An 18,413-nucleotide genomic window follows, 5' to 3' on the forward strand; every position below is an offset into this window, starting at 1 on the left:
AAAAATAAGGCAGACATACTTGAAGCACGCAATTATGTCCATGGCCAGCCATTTCTTGTTGGCGAATACTTTGATGAGTGCAGCTCCAGTTGCCGCGAGTTACATAAAGATTGCATGGATCAAATGTCAGCAGGTAATCATGGGACTGGGCCACTACAACAATGTCAACTGGTCATTATTTGACTAGTCCACTACAACAGAGATCATTTCCGACACGATGTTGGTTCCATCAATGTGAGTTTCGAGGACATACATCTCTTCTTCAACTACAACGAGCTTGATGTCACTCTTGTTAGATGTCTGATTTTGTAAGTACTTAACAAACTCTAATCAACTTCTCCATACAAGGTTGTAAATGATAAACAACTAACTGCATTTTAGTCCTCTCAGGGGATTGAATGCGCAGAGAAGAAAAAGGGAGAGTGTGTATTTCATAGATCCTGCATTAGCAAATGGCACAACATTAGATGGTAAGGACCTATAGGACTGGGCCATTAACACGGTCGTCGGCATATTCGAAAACACGTCCCATGCAGAATCATTTCTCTGGTCATATAATGAATGGTAAGTCAAGTAAAAAAACACGCATACACTGATTGTCTTTCAGATTTCTACATAATTCGTAAGTTCATGGCTTTCTTAATATGTAGCAATCACTGGATATTGGTATTCATTGTTCTAAACAAGAACACAGTTAACTACATGGATTCTCTCAAAGAGTCAACAAACGCTCAGGATCTCACGCATCTTCAGCAATTTATGGATAGGTATTGAATTCCATGATGTTAAAATTAATTTGAATTCATATCTGATTCAATAATTGATGTTGTCAAAATTCATCTTCATTTGCAGTGTGCTCGCATTGTGGAAAACTAAACCAGGGAACCTGTTTAAGAGGGAACTACCTCTGCAGCACGAGATCGTTTCTCCGGTAACACACCGAAATTTGTTATTTTCAGAAAATTTATTCAATAGTCTGCAAATACCTTTTCTTACGCTAGTCAAATGTTCAAGATTTTAAATAAACCTCTTTCTGTTTCTGTCCAAAGAAAAAAAAATACATCTAACAACAGTTAGGTTGTTCCTAACAGGATAAATACATGACTAATTATGTACAGAAAATTTCAGCGTCCTCAGCAACAAGCAGGGACCAACCTTTGTGGGTACTATGTTTGCAGACATATGATCTCCATCTGCAAATCTGCTCATAGTTGTGAAGATGCTCGCGAATTAGTACCAGTAAGTCTATCTTAATTAATATCTTCTACTCCACTCATATGGCACATTCTGATCTTAAAAAATACCGCAACTCATCCTAGAACCGAGGACCCCTGAACCGCTCCCCGCTGGTGAATTGATGATGGTTCGAAAATTTATCAGCAACTTCTTCCTGAATTACTACATCAATCCCACTGGTGTTAATGAATATTTCAGCATGCCTTCTCCTGAAATATTGAGTAAGAGTTAGCCGCTAAACATATACCCATGGATCCATTGTTTTCCATCTGATGAGGTCTTCGTATTTCGTACGAAACTATGATTAATTATGTAATGCATATATGTGTCGACAAATCATTGGAATTTAGCTACCATATGTTCAATTGCAATTGTTGCGAAATCTGATGAATGTCATTATTTGTTCAATTGAATATTGTGGCGAATTTACTGTTTGCATGCCAATTCAAAATGGGAAATTTTGTTTTTAACATGGCAATTGCTCCGCACACGGTACAACTAAATGAATGTGTGTGATCCATACTGGAAAGCATATGTCAATCATAGCGGAACCATCGGTGATACACAGCATATCGCAAACGATTTGCAGCACTACTACGTGTGCGTAGGGGCTCAGGAACCGTTTGTGATATCATGGTATCGCATACAGTGCCCAATGTAAAATACAATCTCAGTCGTAAATTTTTCAGAAAACGTGTGGGATTCCAAACGGAAAGCACACGTCACTTTTGCCGCAACCTTCAGTGATACACAACAAATCACAAACGGTTTGCAGCACTTGTATGTGTGCGAAGGGGCTCTTGAACCGTTTATGATAGAACATTATCGCACACGGTAATTATTGGGAAACATATGGATGGAGTCTTGCATGGCAGACGGGTTCCGTAGAAAACTCGTGTGCGATGGGGCACATACCGCACGCAATTCATATGTTGGCCCGTGTGCCTTACATACTGTTTCCCAAATGGTTCATTACAACACACCGTTTGGTTTCACTGCGTCATCAGAAATGTTTAATCACCGATTCCACACGTGCGAAAGAATTTAGTGTCTGCTGCATCGCACACGGGTACATTTTGCAAGGCCTCTCGATCATGGCTCCATATCCCCGACGATTTCTGGATCGTGTGGGAAAGACCCCCCCCCCTATCGCAGTCACTCACTTGGCGACGGTTCCAAATGCCGTCGCGAAAAGGGGTTAAAACCATTTGTATAGCACCTCGATGTACCGGTGCTCTAGTCACGGCCACCCCATCTGGCTCAACAACGTCCATACTACCCTGATCTTGGTACGACTGGGCACCTCGGGTAGCAAGCCCCTGGCCCAAGGTCGGGCAAGGCGACCAATGACAACCTCGCCGTGACATCCTCACGAGCAAGAAGGCGGCCACACCACACAATCTATGACCAGCTCGTCGGGCCCCAGATCCGGATGGAGCGGGCTCCTTGTCAGCAGCCCCCCAGGACAAGGGGACGCAAGGCGCTGGCCCTCCTGGCTGTGTCGACAACCTCCCAGGACGCCCAACCCCTAGTTGTGCGATGGGTGGCCAGGTGACGTTACCGAACTAGGGTTAAGGGGGTAGAGGGAAGCAAGGGAGAGCAGAGGACGAAGGAAAACCGCTCCGCCATTGCCAATTCGTTGCGAGACTTTGCACGGCGGGGATGACCGGGGGCAATGAGGGAGGAAGGCGGGGTCAGTGGAGACGGGGTGGGGCTCTTCCCGTGTTGCCCCTTGGGGACAACGCGGTGACATGACTGTAAAAAACTTTCATCGTTTATAAATTATGTATTTTGAAATTTGGTTTCTTGCCTATTCAAAAAAAATCCATGTAATTAAGGAATGTTTAACATGTATCCTAAAAGTGTACAACATATTTTTAAAATACATTCACCGTGTATTTAGAAAAATGATCGCCGCATATTTAATGTATTTAAAAATGTTTGACATGTCTTTAAAAATTGTTTGTTGTGTATCTAAAAAAATCAACATGTATATTAATAAGTTCACATATTTTTTTAAACAGTTCACCATGTATTTATATTTTTGGGTTATATTTGATTTTTTACATATATTTAATACTCATCGTGTATTTACAAATTTACAAAATGTATGTTCAAAATGTGTTGAACGACTTAGAAAATTATTCACCATTTATTTTGAAAAAAAATATCAATGTGTACTTGAAAAATGAATGACATATGTATAAAAATATCCAGCATATATTCAAAAATTGTTCAACGAGTATATATATATAAGTATTCAACATGTATTCAGAAAAAGGTCAGCATGTATTGAAAACAAAATAAAGCAAACAGAAAAAGGCAAAAAACTAGGAGACACATAAAACAGAAGAAAAAAGTAAATAAAATGTCCAATGTGTATCTAAAAAAGGTTTAAAGTCTATTACAAATGCACTAATTGTATTAAAAAATGTTCATACACTAAAACCGGGTGGATTAAAAGAACACAAGTTCAAAATAATCAAAAATGTGAGATAGTAGCCCAAAAAATATATAAACAGAAAAAACTGAAGAGAATATCAAATCTAAAAGCAAACACAAAAGGACAAAAAAACTGCAGAGACGGAAAAAAGAAACCCGGCTCGGAAACTTGCTCGAACTGTTAAAAGGTGCTTCCTATTTCGTGCGTATGTAGCTGGATAGGGACCTACCAAATTCCGGGAGCAACTAGTTAATGAGCGCTCCTTTGGGAGCCTCACAACGATCAGCGTCATTTGACGCACTCTGGGTGCTCCCTTCGAATTTGTTTTTTTTCGCACGCGTTTTTGACTTTTTAAACGGTTTTTTTCCTGTTTTTCCGATGTTTCGGTTTTTCACCGATCTTCCTAAACATTTGGACAAAAAACAATTTCAAAGAAAAAAAATTACGCGAAAAAACTCATTTTTTCCTTTCAAGAGAGTCACGGTTTCTGCGAGAGTCACGGCCGTGCCTCTCAGAAACGAAATAAACATGTTTTCTGTTTTATTTTCCTTCCGCAAGAGTCACGGTTTTGTTTCCGCGAGAGGTACGGTTGTGCTTTCGCGAGAGTCATGGCCATTCCTCTCGAAAGCGGAAAAAAAACGTGGTTTCTGTTTCTTTTTCCTTCCGCGAGAGTCACGGTTTTGCTTCTGCGAGAGGCACGGTTGTGCTTTCGCAAGAGTCACGGCCATGCCTCTCGGAAACGAAAAAAATACGTGTTTTCTGTTTCTTTTTCCTTCCGCGAGAGTCACGGTTTTGCTTCCGCAAGAGGCACGGTTGTGCTTTCGCAAGAGTCACGGTCGTGCCTCTCGGAAACGTGTTTTCTGTTTTTATTCCTTTCGTGAGAGTCACGGTTTTGCTTCCGCGAGTGGCACGGCTGTGCTTTCGCGAGAGTCACGGTCGTGCCTCTTGGAAACAAAAAAGACCCGTTGTCTCTTCTTTTTTTCTTCTTCCGCGAAAGGCACGGTTTTGCTTCCGCGAGAGGCGCGGTTGTGGTTTCGCGGGAGGCACGGGTGTGCCTCTTTCGAAAAGTGAAAAACCCATGCTCCCTGTTCGGTTTTTTCAACCGGTTTTTCCGTTTGTTTCGTCCGTCAAAACCTACCGACATGGGATCTAGTTTTGAAGATCTCGACGCGAGGAATCCAACGATGAAAACGGTCTGAGATTTGGACGCACGGTTTAAGAGATAAAATGTTTTGAATAAACGGATCTACGAAAAAAGGGAAAACTCCCGTTACGACAAGTGGCTCAAATGCAGCACGCCACTTGTCGCGAAGGTGGGAGTGATCTTTGAAATGAGTACTCTTCAATTAACGATTTCGCCAAATTCCCCCTTTGCGCTTTGTCCTCTCTACGGGCCAGGCCATTCTGGCCTTCGCAAGGTTCTAGCACCTTCCCTGCCCAGAACTGTTTTTCTTTTATATTTTTATTTGCTTCTTGTATTTTATTACTTTCCCTTTTCCGTCTTCAAATAAGTGAGCTTTTTTCAAACTCATGATTTTTTTGAATTCCTTAAGTATTTTCAAATCCATGAATGCGTTTTTCAAATTCATGAATTTTTCTGAAAAATGCGAAAACAAATTCAAAATTTTGAATCTATAATTGTTTTTGGAATATGGAAATAATGTTCAAATTCATGAACATGTTTTGAAATCTGAGAAGATTTTTTCAAATACTTGAAGCTTTTTTGAAATTTGGGAGCAATTCATCAAGTTTGTGAACTTTTTATGAATCTGCTAACATTCTTTTCGTTGACCATCATTTTTGGAAATTTTGGTAAGACTTTTGGAATTTGTGAACTTTTTTGGGGACCCACTAACACTTTTTGAATCTGTGAACATATTTTTGAAATTTTAACCATATTTTTAAATGCACGGAATTTTTTAGAATTTTGGCAAATATTTTTGAAAAATTTGGAAAATATTTTTTCCAAATATTTGATCACTTATGGAAATGCAAGATTTTTTTTTGTATATTTATGGAAATGCAGGATTTGTGATCATTTATGGAAATTTAGATTTTTTTGAATTCTATGACCTTTTGTAAAATTCAGGAATGTTTTCTTTAAATCACAGAACATTTTAAAATTTGGAATTTCTTTTATCATGAATAATTTTCAAATTTTGATATTTTCTAAAATCTCAAGAATGAAGAAGAAATGAAAGACATAGAAAAATGAAAGAAAAAAACAGAGGTGCCCCTGAGCAAGCTGCTGGTAGTCCCAAATCTCCTTACATGTGCTGCCTTGAAGTTGTCATTTAGCAATCAACACAACCACTCTTATGCCAATGTCGCTAAGTGGTCCATAGACCTAGTTGTCATTCTTAGTATTACATTTAGCGTTCTTTGTACCGCCATGATTGGTTATGAATAGATTGAAAATTTCCGTCGAAAAAAAAACTGCTACTGCCGTCACCGTAAACAGGCGCTCAAAACAATGGTCATTCCCAGCTCCCACGCACACAAAGGGAATGAAAGGGATGAGATTAGAAGAGGTGTTGTTCAGGCGCTAGCAAGCCATACAGACAGGCGCGGTTCAGGTTTGAGAGCTTCTGGCCGCGCTTCCCCCGCTTCACAGAATGAAGAAGAAGCTCAAGAGGACGGCAGTGGACCTTTCGTCAGGATTGAGAGCTTCTGGCCGCGCTTCCCCCGGTTTGAGAGCGTGGCAACGGCCAGTGCAACATGACTGCCCTTTCGTCAGGATGAAGAAGAAGCTCGAGAGGACGGCAGTGGACCTGAAGATATGGAGCAGAGCCACTTTTGGGAGGGCAACCATGCAGTTCCACATAGCAAACGAAGTGATCCGTTTGCTCGACCTAGCACAGGAGAGCAGACGACTGACAACACTTGAGATCAACCTAAGAAAGCAACTGAAGCTCAAGGTCCTAGGGTTGGCAGCCATTGAGAGAGCACGGAGAAGGCAAGCTTCAAGGATCACCTGGCTGCGTGCTGGGGATGCGAGCACAAAGTTCTTCCATGCTAAAATGAGGGCAAGACGCAGAAAAAATCACATACACTCCCTGGTTAATGGCAACATAGTGGCCTATGAGCACGAGGACAAAGAGAAGCTGATCCATGATCATTTCCAAAGCAGCCTGGGCCGGCAGGATCCGCGCCAAACAACCCTGAACTGGGACAGGATAAACGTCCCGATGATAAACCCCCAGGGTTTGGACGCTCCCTTCTCGCACGCTGAAGTGTGGGCAGCGATTATCGACTCCCCAGCAGATAAAGCTCCGGGTCCGGACGGTTTCAATGGACACTTCTTCAGATCTTGCTGGCATATCATCAAAGAGGACGTCATGGCCGTTTTTGAAAAATTCTACCACCTCTCTGGGCAAAATTTTGCAAGTCTCAACACTGCCCTCATAGTGCTCCTGCCCAAGAAGAATGGAGCTTCTGAAGTGGGTCACTTTCGGCCGATCAGTCTCATACACTCAATTGCAAAGCTAATATCGAAGGTGCTCGCTTCCAGACTGTCGGGGGCACTTTGTTAGGTCATCTCTCCAGTGTAGACAGCATTCCAAAAAGGAAAATGCATCCACGACAGCTTCCAATATGTTCAAAGTTTAGTAAAAATGATGCTGCGCATGAAGAAGAAGGCGTTGTTCTTCAAGTTGGACATAGCAAAAGCCTTCGACTCGGTCTCCTGGGAGTACTTGTTCGAGCTGATGGAGCGGATGGGATTCCCCCCCAAGATGGCGTGACTGGATCGCGCTGTTGTTATCTTCGGCTGCGTCATCATGCATGCTAAACGGAGTACCAGGGCCGCAAATAATCCACGGGTGTGGTTTCAGGCAAGGTGATCCCCTCTCTCCACTGATGTTCATCATGGCCATCGACCCGTTGCACCACCTGCTCGCGGACGCTGCAGCGGAGGGAGCAATGGCCCCCCTGCCAGGCCGGGGGATCAGCATGAGAGCCAGCCTGTACGCCGACGATGCAGTGATCTTTGCAAATCCTGAGAAGGAAGAAGTGGAAACGCTGCTGTTTTTGCTGAATATATTTGGCGAGTGCACGGGGCTCAAAATGAATCAGGCTAAGTCTTCGGTGATTCCTATAAACTGCAATGACATTCAGCTGTCAGAGGTGCTTGCTAGCTTTGGAGGAAAGCAAACCTCCTTCCCAACAACATACCTTGGCCTGCCCATTTCCTCGAGAAGATTGCGGCTGGTGCACTTCCAATTCATAATCGACTGAATCCGCGCTAGGCTGGCAGGATGGAAGGGCCAGCTCATGAGCATGGCGGGCAGGTGAGTCCTCGTGCGTGCGGTCCTAACTGCACTACCAGTTTTCGCAGGCAGTTCCTCTGGGCGCAGGACGAGAAAATCACCGGAGCCAAATGCAAGGTGGCCTGGGATAAGGTGTGTCGGCCGGTGGGCAAGGGAGGGCTCGGCATTCTTGATCTCCACCGTTTCGGCACGGCCCTACGGATGCGGTGGCTCTGGCTTTCATGGCAGCAACAGCATAGGCCCTGGATGAGCTTCCCCATCCCATGCGACCACAACGATCGCATGCTCTTTGCAGCGGCCACCTCTGTGCAGCTGGAAAACGGAAACACAGCCAGTTTCTGGACAAGTTCTTGGTTGGGATCGACGCCGCTGTGCCAAGAGTTTCCAGCTCTCTTCCTGCACTCCCGTGGAAAGAGCAGAACAGTTAAAGAGGCCCTGACAAATGACAAATGGATTCACGACCTGCAGCACGGCAATACGGACGAACTGGTGATTCAGTACCTGCAGTTGTGGAGGAAGATTCGCAGGGCCAATGTCGCACTAACAACGGAGGAAGATTCGATCACCTGGGTTGCGGGGGGAGGAAGCGTCTATACTGCCAGTGCTGCTTACAATCTGCAGGCTGCAGAAGCTCCTGACCCAGGAATCAAGGCGGCAATATGGAAGGTTTGGGCCCCAGGAACTGTCAAGATTTTGGTTGGTTGCTTCTCCATGACAGGCTCTGGTGCAATGATCGCCTGCAATGGCGCGGCTGGCCAAACTGCTATTTCTGCGCCCTCTGTCTCAGGAATCTAGAATGCTCCACGCACCTCTTATGGGACTGCTCACTCGCGCGGTCGGTTTGGGAGAAAGCATCCTCCTGGAGTGGATGTGCAGCGCTGCAGCTAGCAAGAACGCCGGGCCACTCGTCGTTGAGGCACTGGAAAAAAACAGTCCAGCTTGCCCCGTCAGATTGCAGGAAAGGTCTGAAGACGATGATGATGATGATCGCCTGGGAGCTATGGAAGGAGAGAAATGCATGCGTTTTCAACAGAAAACTGCCCAGCGCCGACGATGTACTGCATGCTATCAGAAATACGATCGAACTATGGAGAATGGCGGGAGCAAAATGTCTAGAGCCCCCTTTCGGGGAACACATAGTGAGGAGTTAGACCGAGGGAAATGCAGGCCACCCTGCAGTCCTAGTTCCTTTCCCCAAACTGTAACCATGCTTTCTTCTATATCAATGAAGCCGGAAACCCCGGATCTTTCAAAAAAAAAAGAAGAGGTGTTGTTTATGTGCATTTTATGCGGGCACGTGCGTGTGCACGGAGCACACACGCATGCACTGTTAGCAACTCAATTGACTGCACGCTTATATCAAACAAACGTAAAAAACCTCGATCGACAGCCATGATCACTCGCTAGTTGTTACAAACAAACGGCATCGCCGGATGAATGTGTTCCGATCGAGTTAGAGACCAGAGTAGCAGTAGCCCAGGGTAGGGGCGCGCCTTTGCTAAGAGCGAAGTTTTGGAGGCCGAGCTCCCTGGAGCTCAGTATTTTGGAAACATCAAAAAACTTATTTAAAAGTTTCAAAAAATCTAAAAAAATTCCATCGAAACATATATATATTCCGCAAGAACGTGTTAAATTTTGTTTGAAAATATTGTGATTTGTAGGCTGTACAAAAAAATCAGCCCCAACAAAAATAATAATAATAATAAAATAATAAGTCCATTTAAAACTACGTATTTTCCCTTTTCTGTACGCCATGTGTGAAACTATAATGCTGTGAAATTTTGCACATATGTAGTATACATGTGTAAGTGTGTCCACAAATAGAATCGAAATTTTTCGCGTTGTGAAAATATGAATTTGAAAAACGAGCTCCATGTAGCTCGGGCTCTATTGGCATTTTCCGCGCCTTTGCTCTGTTATGTTCGTGCATATCTCTATATTTATCAGTACTGCGACCTTGGAATGCCATGTTTTCATCGCATTTCACTTCGTTCCAACACCACACACGAGTATGACATTATGAGCCACTCAAGCAGTGATCGGGGCAATAGAAAAAAGACCCAACATCGAATGAAGTCGTTGTTATGCATGCAGAGTAAAATTTTAGTAGAAGGAAGGCTTTTATTATTACTACTACTCAGATCTCAGGGTAACATGCATCCATAGCAGAAGATACATTCTACGGTAGTAGTAGCTCACTCTAGCTGAGTATACAGGCACGCTCGCATTTATTCAGTTATTCTCCCCTGACATCTCCTCCGGTCCTCCTCCCCTCGCCTTCCTCTCGCACGGTCCCGTGATCGGAACTCCTCACGCATGCGCGCATGGTGGCGCTGGCGCCAGGATGGTGTAGGCTGTAAAAATCACGTACGTGGATAAGATGAGCTAGTCCGTGCCAAGAAAATCAGTAATGGAAAAGAAGCAGCATGGGCGCTGGATGCACGCATGCATGAATGCTTACTCCCGCATTTGCTCCCGACGGGGAGGGCGACGCCGGCTTCCCGGGAGCAGCGGACGAGCTTCTCGGGGCTGATGATCCGCTCGTCGGCGGCGGTGAGGACGCGGCAGATGCAGGGCATGTCCACCTTCCTCACCTCGAGGCGGCAGGGCATGTCAGGGATCACGTAGGGGCTCCCCTTCTTGATGGTCCACTTGCACATGCGGATGACGCTGTCCCTCTCGTCGTAGCAGTCCTTCTCCCCCGCGGCGAGGTCCGCCGCGAACCCGGCGAAGAGCGACGCGAACAGCAGGGCCCGGACGAGGCTGGCTCCGGTGCTGCCCATCTTTGTCGCTTAGGTAGTGTGACGCTGCTGTGCTTGCGAGTGGTGTGCATGATGCTGGCAGTGGGAGCTCGTTTATATAGTAGCCAAGGACCCCCGGTGCACGTACGATCGACGGAGTGGAGACCGGAGAGGTCGACGACCTACCTACCTGGTTGACGGCGGCGCTAGTTGCGTTAAAACGGTGAGCGGCGACAAGAAAGGTTAATGAGCTGAGATCTTCGATCGAACTGCCATTAGGCATGTGTCGCTTCATTGAACTCGGGTCTTGGTAGTGGGTGTAGTGAGCGCCCTGAGGCATCAGGTACATGAACAGATGAACGCAGCTGCAGATGCTACACGTACGGTTGTTCATGGAGGCAAGACAAAACCAACCCCCTTCTTCCATCACGCAGTCACTGAAAATAATCAGCTATTCTAGAATCTAGATTAGCCTCCACCGTCGATGCTCGAAAATGGCGTCATCGCAGAACCAGTGAGGAGGCATCGCAGACAGTTCTATCGTGTATGCATTACACCAACTTTTTTTAGCTCTTCAATGTAAGCAGGTCTCATTTAACGTACAACTCCTAGAAAAAATCTCAAAGGCCATTAGTTATCACCCATTAATGGGTTACATCATAAGTTGTGTTGTAAAAACTAAAATAGATAACGGGGATGAGTATATACTGGCACATATTAGAATCCTTTTTTTACATCTCTGCCCATGTCCGATCTGATTTCACCTACAGCCAGTCGAATAAGACATGAGCATACCCCAGTCTAGGCTAGGATTTGGGCTGGATGTAACGAAACCCGGCTAAACATACCAAGCTGGAGCCCGAACCAGCTAAACATTGGTGTTTTGATTTAATCTATTTTTTTAATGCAAACCTACATAATTATTTTCAACTAAAAACGACTTCCAGCAATTTCGTGCTTTTCCGGGTTTTCAGGCGGGCCGAGCCTGAGCCTGAGCCCAGCCTAGATCTCTCGCTTTTGCGCTTGGTTTGTCTGGATGGGCTGCCCATAATCATGTCTTGGTCGAATTGCCCAATTGATTTTAGACCATAAATTCCAATCTTTTTCTTTTCTTTTGAGAGTGTATAAGTGCTCCTATTCTTCACTTATATTTTTTTTAGCGATTCTTCACTTATAGTGAACGAGGGAGTGGAGCTATAACGTGCCATTGGGCTAGGCCCCAGCAGCGTTCAACCGTCTGGCTCCATTGAGAAATATCTAGTGTCCTTCACTGATAAAAAGGTCAAAAAGATCAAGCACTTCTGCCTCTGAAAAAACCATTTACCGCTTTTTATATTGCTATTAAGAAAATGTTTACAAAATTTTGAAAAATACTGTTTAATTACAAAAATGGTTCATGCATACAAAAAATGTCCATGAGTATTAGAAACACGCTCACAGATTTGAAAAAAAATCATGATTTAAAACCCCTTTATGAAAAAAAACAACATTTTAAATGAATTTCTATTAAAAAAGTAAGATGTAGAATAACAAATATAAAATGAGCAGAAACCCAAACGAAAACATGGGAAAACAATCTTAATAGAAAGAAAGAAAGCAAAAAATGAAAGTAAATATGTGAATTTATTTTTTTGCAAAAAAGCAACAGAAACACGCAAAACCCTAGCAATAAACCAACAACATAAAAAATCAACCAAAATGGGCCAACCCAAAGTCGCGGTAGGGTGCATCTATACATGGCTTAGAGCGAACCCAAGCTTAGTTTCTGCATCGCTCTTGTATATAGGCCAGGCCCAATATGATGTTTGGTCATTAGATGCTCATTGCGAGCAGCAAATTCGATTATTTGGATCTGATGAGTTTATGTTGTGGTCTCAAACTTTTTTTTGTTGGTTTGATTCCTTTTGTAGTTGAGATCTTTCATCGACACAATGATGAAGATATTGTGATCTGACGTCCTGCACTCCTAGGGGATCATCGTTGGCCCAAGTACGTTCATCGATCAAGGTTTTCCATCTTTTTGAATGAGCAACTCAAGGCACTTTCAAAAATCATTATTGGTAATATTTGCGCAGGTGAACGATTGACAAAATCATAGCACCAGTCCAATTGCAGCCTAGGCCAAGGGGAGGCAAGGCGCTGGCCCTCGTGCCTATATCGACCAGCTCCCAGGACGCTCAACCCCTAGCGGTGTGATGTGGTGGTCAAGTGACGGTAGCGAGCTAGAGTTAGGGGTAGAGGGAAGCGAGGGGAAGCAGGAAAAATGCTCCGCCGTCCCCAACCCATGGCGAGACTTTGCTCAACGGGGATGACCGTTGGCAGCAAGGGGGGAAGGGCGGGGTCCGTGGAGACAGGGTGGGGCTCCATCCGTGTCGCCCTTTGGGGACGATGCAGTGACATGAGCGATTTTTTTTTCAAACCAAAGTTAAGATGTTAACAAAACGTTCATTGTGTATTAATTATGTATTTTGAATTTTTGTTGCTCAAGTATTCTAATTTTTTTGCCATGTAATTAAGCAATGTTTAACATGTATCCTAAAAATGTTCAAGATATTTTTAAATACATTATATTTAGAAAATGATTGACAGATATTTTATGTAGTTAATAGTGTTGACATGTCTTTAAACGTTGTTTCTGTATATCTTAAAAATTCAATACGTATATTAATAAGTTCACGTATTTTTTAGAAAAGTTCACCATGTATGTAGATTTTTTACTTATATTTGTTCCGAGTTCGAGACCAGAGACCAGAGTAGTAGTAGACCAGGGCAGGCGCGCCTTGCTCTGTTATGTACGTAGTACTACATATGTCTAATTTATCAGTACTGCGAGCTTGGAATGCCATGTTTTTGTCGCATCCACTTCGTTCCAACGCCACATACGAGTATGAGACTATGAGCCACTCAAGCAGTAGAAAAAAGAGCCAACATCAATCGAACGCAGTCGTTGTACGTTATGCATGCAGAGTAGCATTTTAGAAGGAAGGCTTTTATTATTACCAACTCAGATCTCAGGGTAACACGCATGCATGCCATGGCAGAATGGCAGAAGATACATTCTACGGTAGTAGAGCTCACTATAGCTCAGCGCTCGCATTTATTCAGTTATTCTCCCCTGACATCTCCTCCGGTCCTCCTCCCCTCGCCTTCCTCTCGCACGGTCCCGTGATCGGAACTCCTCACGCATGCGCGCATGGTGGCGCTGGCGCCACGATGGTGTAGGCTGCAAAAACTACGGACGTGGATAAGATGAGCTAGTCCGTGGCAAAAAATACTAATGGAAAAGGAAAACAAGCATCAGGCGCTGCATGCATGCATGAAAGCTTACTCCCGCATTTGCTCCCGACGGGGAGGGCTGTTAGACTTAGAGATAACCTTCTTTCAAAAATAAATAAATCTTTCTCTCTTTCTTTCAAAAAAATAGAGATAACCTTGTGTTGTAATCTCAACAAACTCTCTCCCCCTCTCGTTTAACTTTCTATCTCTGTAAACGACAGCCGTATCCTAGCGATAGTCAATCTTGTACGCCACGGCAGAGGCTTTCTGCCTCGATCAATATATACCCGCGGCTTCCTTACAAGGGAGTAGGAACGCTTCCATCTGACATGGTATACAGAGCCATCCTCTTTCCATCTATCTAGCCAGAAGCTCCACCGATCGCCAGAAAATCTATCGATCGCCAGAAAAACCATCCTATCGATCACCCAAGCAGATCGCCATGTCTTCCTCCTCGGCCCCGGTCTCCCTCAACCTCGGAGCCCCTCCCGCCGAGAAGCTCACCAAGGGAAACTTTCTCTTGTGGAAGGCACAAGTGATGCCAGGCCTGCGAGGAGCGCAGGTCACCGGCCTCCTGGATGGATCCGATGCAGCGCCCCCGAAGATGGTGGAGCAGCAGCAGACGAACAAGACAACGCGCATGGTGCCTAACCCCTTGTATGCGCCATGGCTGTCCAAGGACCAGCAAGTCCTCAGCCATCTCCTGAACTCTCTGTCAAAGGAGATCCTCGCCCAAGTTGTGAGTAAAGAAAATACCCTTGATCTATGGACTGCTATTACCACCATGTTTGCCTCGCAGTCTCAATCTCGGATCACGAATCTGAGAATCGCCATCACCGCCACCAAGAAGGGCTCTATGTCAAGCACCTCATACATCGCCCCGATGAAGAATCTGGGGGATGAACTTGCTGCAACAGGCCGCCCCATCTCTGACCCAGAGATGGTGGACTATGTCCTTGCCTGGCTGGATCGGGACTATGATCCGGTTGTAGCAGCCATTGGCGTCGTCAAGACTTCCATCACCGTCGATGATCTCTTCGCTCAGATCGCCGCCTTCGACCAGCGAATGGAGATGCTGGGTGATGGCTCCGACGCCCGCTTCAACACCTCCGCGAACTTGGCGTACAGGGGGCGTGGCCAGTCGCGTGGCCGTGGGCGCGCACGCGGCAACAGAGGCCGCGGCCGTGGGAGGCGCTCGCCCTCTCTTCTCCAAGCAACAGCAGCAGGCGAGGTGGTCGTCCCCAACAGCAACAGCAGCAGTGACCATTGCACCGGGACTATCCCGAGTGCCAAATCTGCCTCAAGCATCACCGCGGGGGGCGCCCGTGCGTGTTGGGATCGCTATGAGGAAGATGAGTACGAGGAGAAGGAGGCAAACGTCATCACCGACTCCTACGGCATCGACACAAACTGGTATGCAGATACCGGTGCTACAAATCACATCACAGGGGAGCTCGACAAGCTGACGATCAGAGACAAGTACCGTGGACATGACCAAGTGCATACGGAAAGCGGTTCTGGTATGGAAATCACTCATGTTGGTAGTTCAATTGTCAAAACCCCCATGAAAAATTTGCATCTAAAAAGAGTTCTCTATGTCCCTACAACATCAAAAAATCTTCTTTCAGTTCATAAGTTTATTCTTGATAATCGTGTTCTCATTGAATTCTATCCTTATTTCTTTTTGGTAAAGGACTTGGACACGAGGAGAGTGCTTCTTAGGGGTAAGTGCGTGGGAGGTCTCTACCCACTTATATCTTCTTCATCATCATCCAATAAACAAGCTTTTGTTGCTTTCAAGCCTTCTTCAGCAAAGTGGCATAGTAGACTAGGTCATCCTTCGTCAGTTATTGTTAAATTTGTTCTTAGCAAGAATAAACTTCCCTACTCTCATGAATCTAGTATTGAGTCTGTGTGTGATCCATGCCAACAAGCTAAAAGTCATCAGTTGCCATATCCTATTTCCTTCAGTATTTCCACTGCACCCTTGCAACTTGTGTTTTCAGATGTTTGGGGGCCAGCTCCTACTTTTGTTGGCAGACATTCATACTATGTAAGCTTTATTGATGACTATAGCAAGTTTACATGGATCTATCTTCTTAAGAAACAATCTTGTTGAGCGAAAACTAAACACTAAAATCATTGCAATGCAAACCGACTGGGGAGGTGAATACAAGAAACTAAATCTCTTTTTTCAAGAACTTGGCATCTCACATCATGTATCTTGCCCCCATGCACATTAGCAGAATGGCTCGGCCGAAAGGAAACATGGCCATGTTGTTGAAGTAGGGTTAGCTCTACTAGCAAATGCATCCATGCCACTAAAGTTCTGGGATGAAATTCTTGACTGCCACATATCTCATTAATTTGCTTCCTAGTAAAGTCATCAAATTTGAGACTCCCATCACACGTCTTTTTGGTACTACCCCTGACTACAAATCACTTCGTGTATTTGGTTGTGCTTGTTGGCCCAACCTTCGTCCATATAATACACGCAAGCTTGCATTCCGTTCCAAAAAATGTGTGTTCCTTGGATATAGTCCAATTCATAAGGGAGTAAAATGTCTTGATGTTTCCATCGGTAGGGTTTATATCTCTCGAGATGTCGTATTTGATGAATCTGTCTATCCTTTTGAATCTCTTCATCCAAATGCCGGAGCAACTCTCAAGAAAGAAATTCTCCTTCTACCACCACATCTTCAAATCATTGATCATGGGGGCGATAATTGTACTGACCCAACTGATGATCCTACTAGTAGGACTGTTTCTTCTTGTGTGCAGGATCATGCAGCAGAAATCGGTGCAGAAAATGATCCAAACTTTGAAGAAAACGATCTGGTATTTCATGTGCCGGAAGGAGACAAAGCAGACGTGGAGCACGAGGCAGATCCTGCGCAGCCCAGAACTCCTGTACGCCAGGCCGCCTTGGATTGGACGCGCAGAATCATGCCGGATCGCGCGCCAGGCAGGAGTCCGTCCGACCAGTTGGAGGGCGACACGTCACCGCTTCCGGACGGCGCGCCACATCCCGCACCGCGTCCCACGCCTGCACCACGTCCCACGCGCGGGCCCGAGACAGCGCCGCGCGGGGCCGAGACAGCGACAGGAGGATCAGGATCCGCTTCGGGATCTCTGACCCACGCGCATGTGCCAGCCAGTAGCGCGAGATCTTCTACGGCCGCTGCTTCTGATGATTCGCCCACACCGCAGGCTACACAGTCTGAACTGGGATTTGCTGCGGAAAGTGAATCTGAGATGTCTCCAGGATCCTCTGTTGGGTAACATAGCAGAAATTCAAAATTTTCCTACGTATCACCAAGATCTATCTATGGAGAAACCAGCAACGAGGGGAAGGAGAGTGCATCTACATACCCTTGTAGATCGCTAAGCGGAAGCGTTCAAGAGAACGGGGTTGAAGGAGTCGTACTCGTCGTGATCCAAATCACCGGAGATTCTAGTGTCGAACGGACGGCACCTCCGCGTTCAACACACGTACAGCCCGGTGACGTCTCCCATGCCTTGATCCAGCAAGGAGAGAGGGAGAGGTTGAGGAAGACTCCATCCAGCAGCAGCACAATGGCGTGGTGGTGGTGGAGGAGCATGGCAATCCTGCAGGGCTTCGCCAAGCACCTGCGGGAGAGGAGGAGGTGTCACGGGAGGGAGGGAGGCGCCAGGGCTTCAGGTGCAGCTGCCCTCCCTCCCCTCCACTATATATAGGGGCAAGGGAGAGGGGGGAGGCGCAGCCTTGCCCCTTCCTCCAAGGAAGGGGTGCGGCCAAGGGGGGGAGGAGTCCATCCTCCCCAAGGCACCTCGAAGGTGCCTTCCCCCTTGAGGACTCTCCCCTTTTTCTTATATCTTGGCGCATGGGCCTCTTGGGGCTGGTGCCCTTGGACCATATAGGCAAAGGCGCACCCCCTACATCCCATGTGGCCCCCCGGGGCAGGTGGACCCCCCCCCCCCCGGTGGACCCCCGGACCCCTCTCGGCACTCCCGGTACAATACCGATAAAGTGCGAAACTTTTCCGGCGACCAAAATAAGACTTCCCATATATAAATCTTTACCTTCGGACCATTCCAGAACTCCTCGTGACGTCCGGGATCTCATCCGGGACTCCGAACAACATTCGGTAACCACATACAAACTTCCTTTATAACCCTAGCGTCATCGAACCTTAAGTGTGTAGACCCTACGGGTTCGGGAACCATGTAGACATGACCGAGACAGCTCTCCGGCCAATAACCAACAGCGGGATCTGGATACCCATGTTGGCTCCCACATGTTCCACGACGATCTCATCGGATGAACCACGATGTCAAGGACTCAATCAATCCCGTATACAATTCCCTTTGTCTAGCGGTATTGTACTTGCCCGAAATTCGATCGTCGGTATACCAATACCTTGGTCAATCTCGTTACCGGCAAGTCTCTTTACTCGTTCCGTAACACAT

At 45.9% G+C, this 18,413-nt stretch overlaps 1 protein-coding gene across 1 annotated transcript; it reads right to left on the reverse strand.

Annotated features, from left to right (window-relative positions):
- Positions 1–9,997: 9,997 nt before the first annotated feature.
- On the reverse strand, positions 9,998–10,775 carry LOC123042016 (uncharacterized). Its single transcript, XM_044464548.1, has 2 exons — positions 10,409–10,775; positions 9,998–10,301 (listed from the first exon to the last, which is right to left on the reverse strand). Exons 1-2 carry the CDS (start codon positions 10,728–10,730, stop codon positions 10,258–10,260), a joined length of 366 nt encoding a protein of 121 aa, XP_044320483.1. The 5' UTR covers positions 10,731–10,775; the 3' UTR covers positions 9,998–10,257.
- Between the last annotated feature and the right edge of the window lie 7,638 nt (positions 10,776–18,413).

This window comes from Triticum aestivum, chromosome 2B (genome assembly GCF_018294505.1).
Source record: "Triticum aestivum cultivar Chinese Spring chromosome 2B, IWGSC CS RefSeq v2.1, whole genome shotgun sequence".
In the NCBI taxonomy this organism is placed as follows: domain Eukaryota; kingdom Viridiplantae; phylum Streptophyta; class Magnoliopsida; order Poales; family Poaceae; genus Triticum; species Triticum aestivum.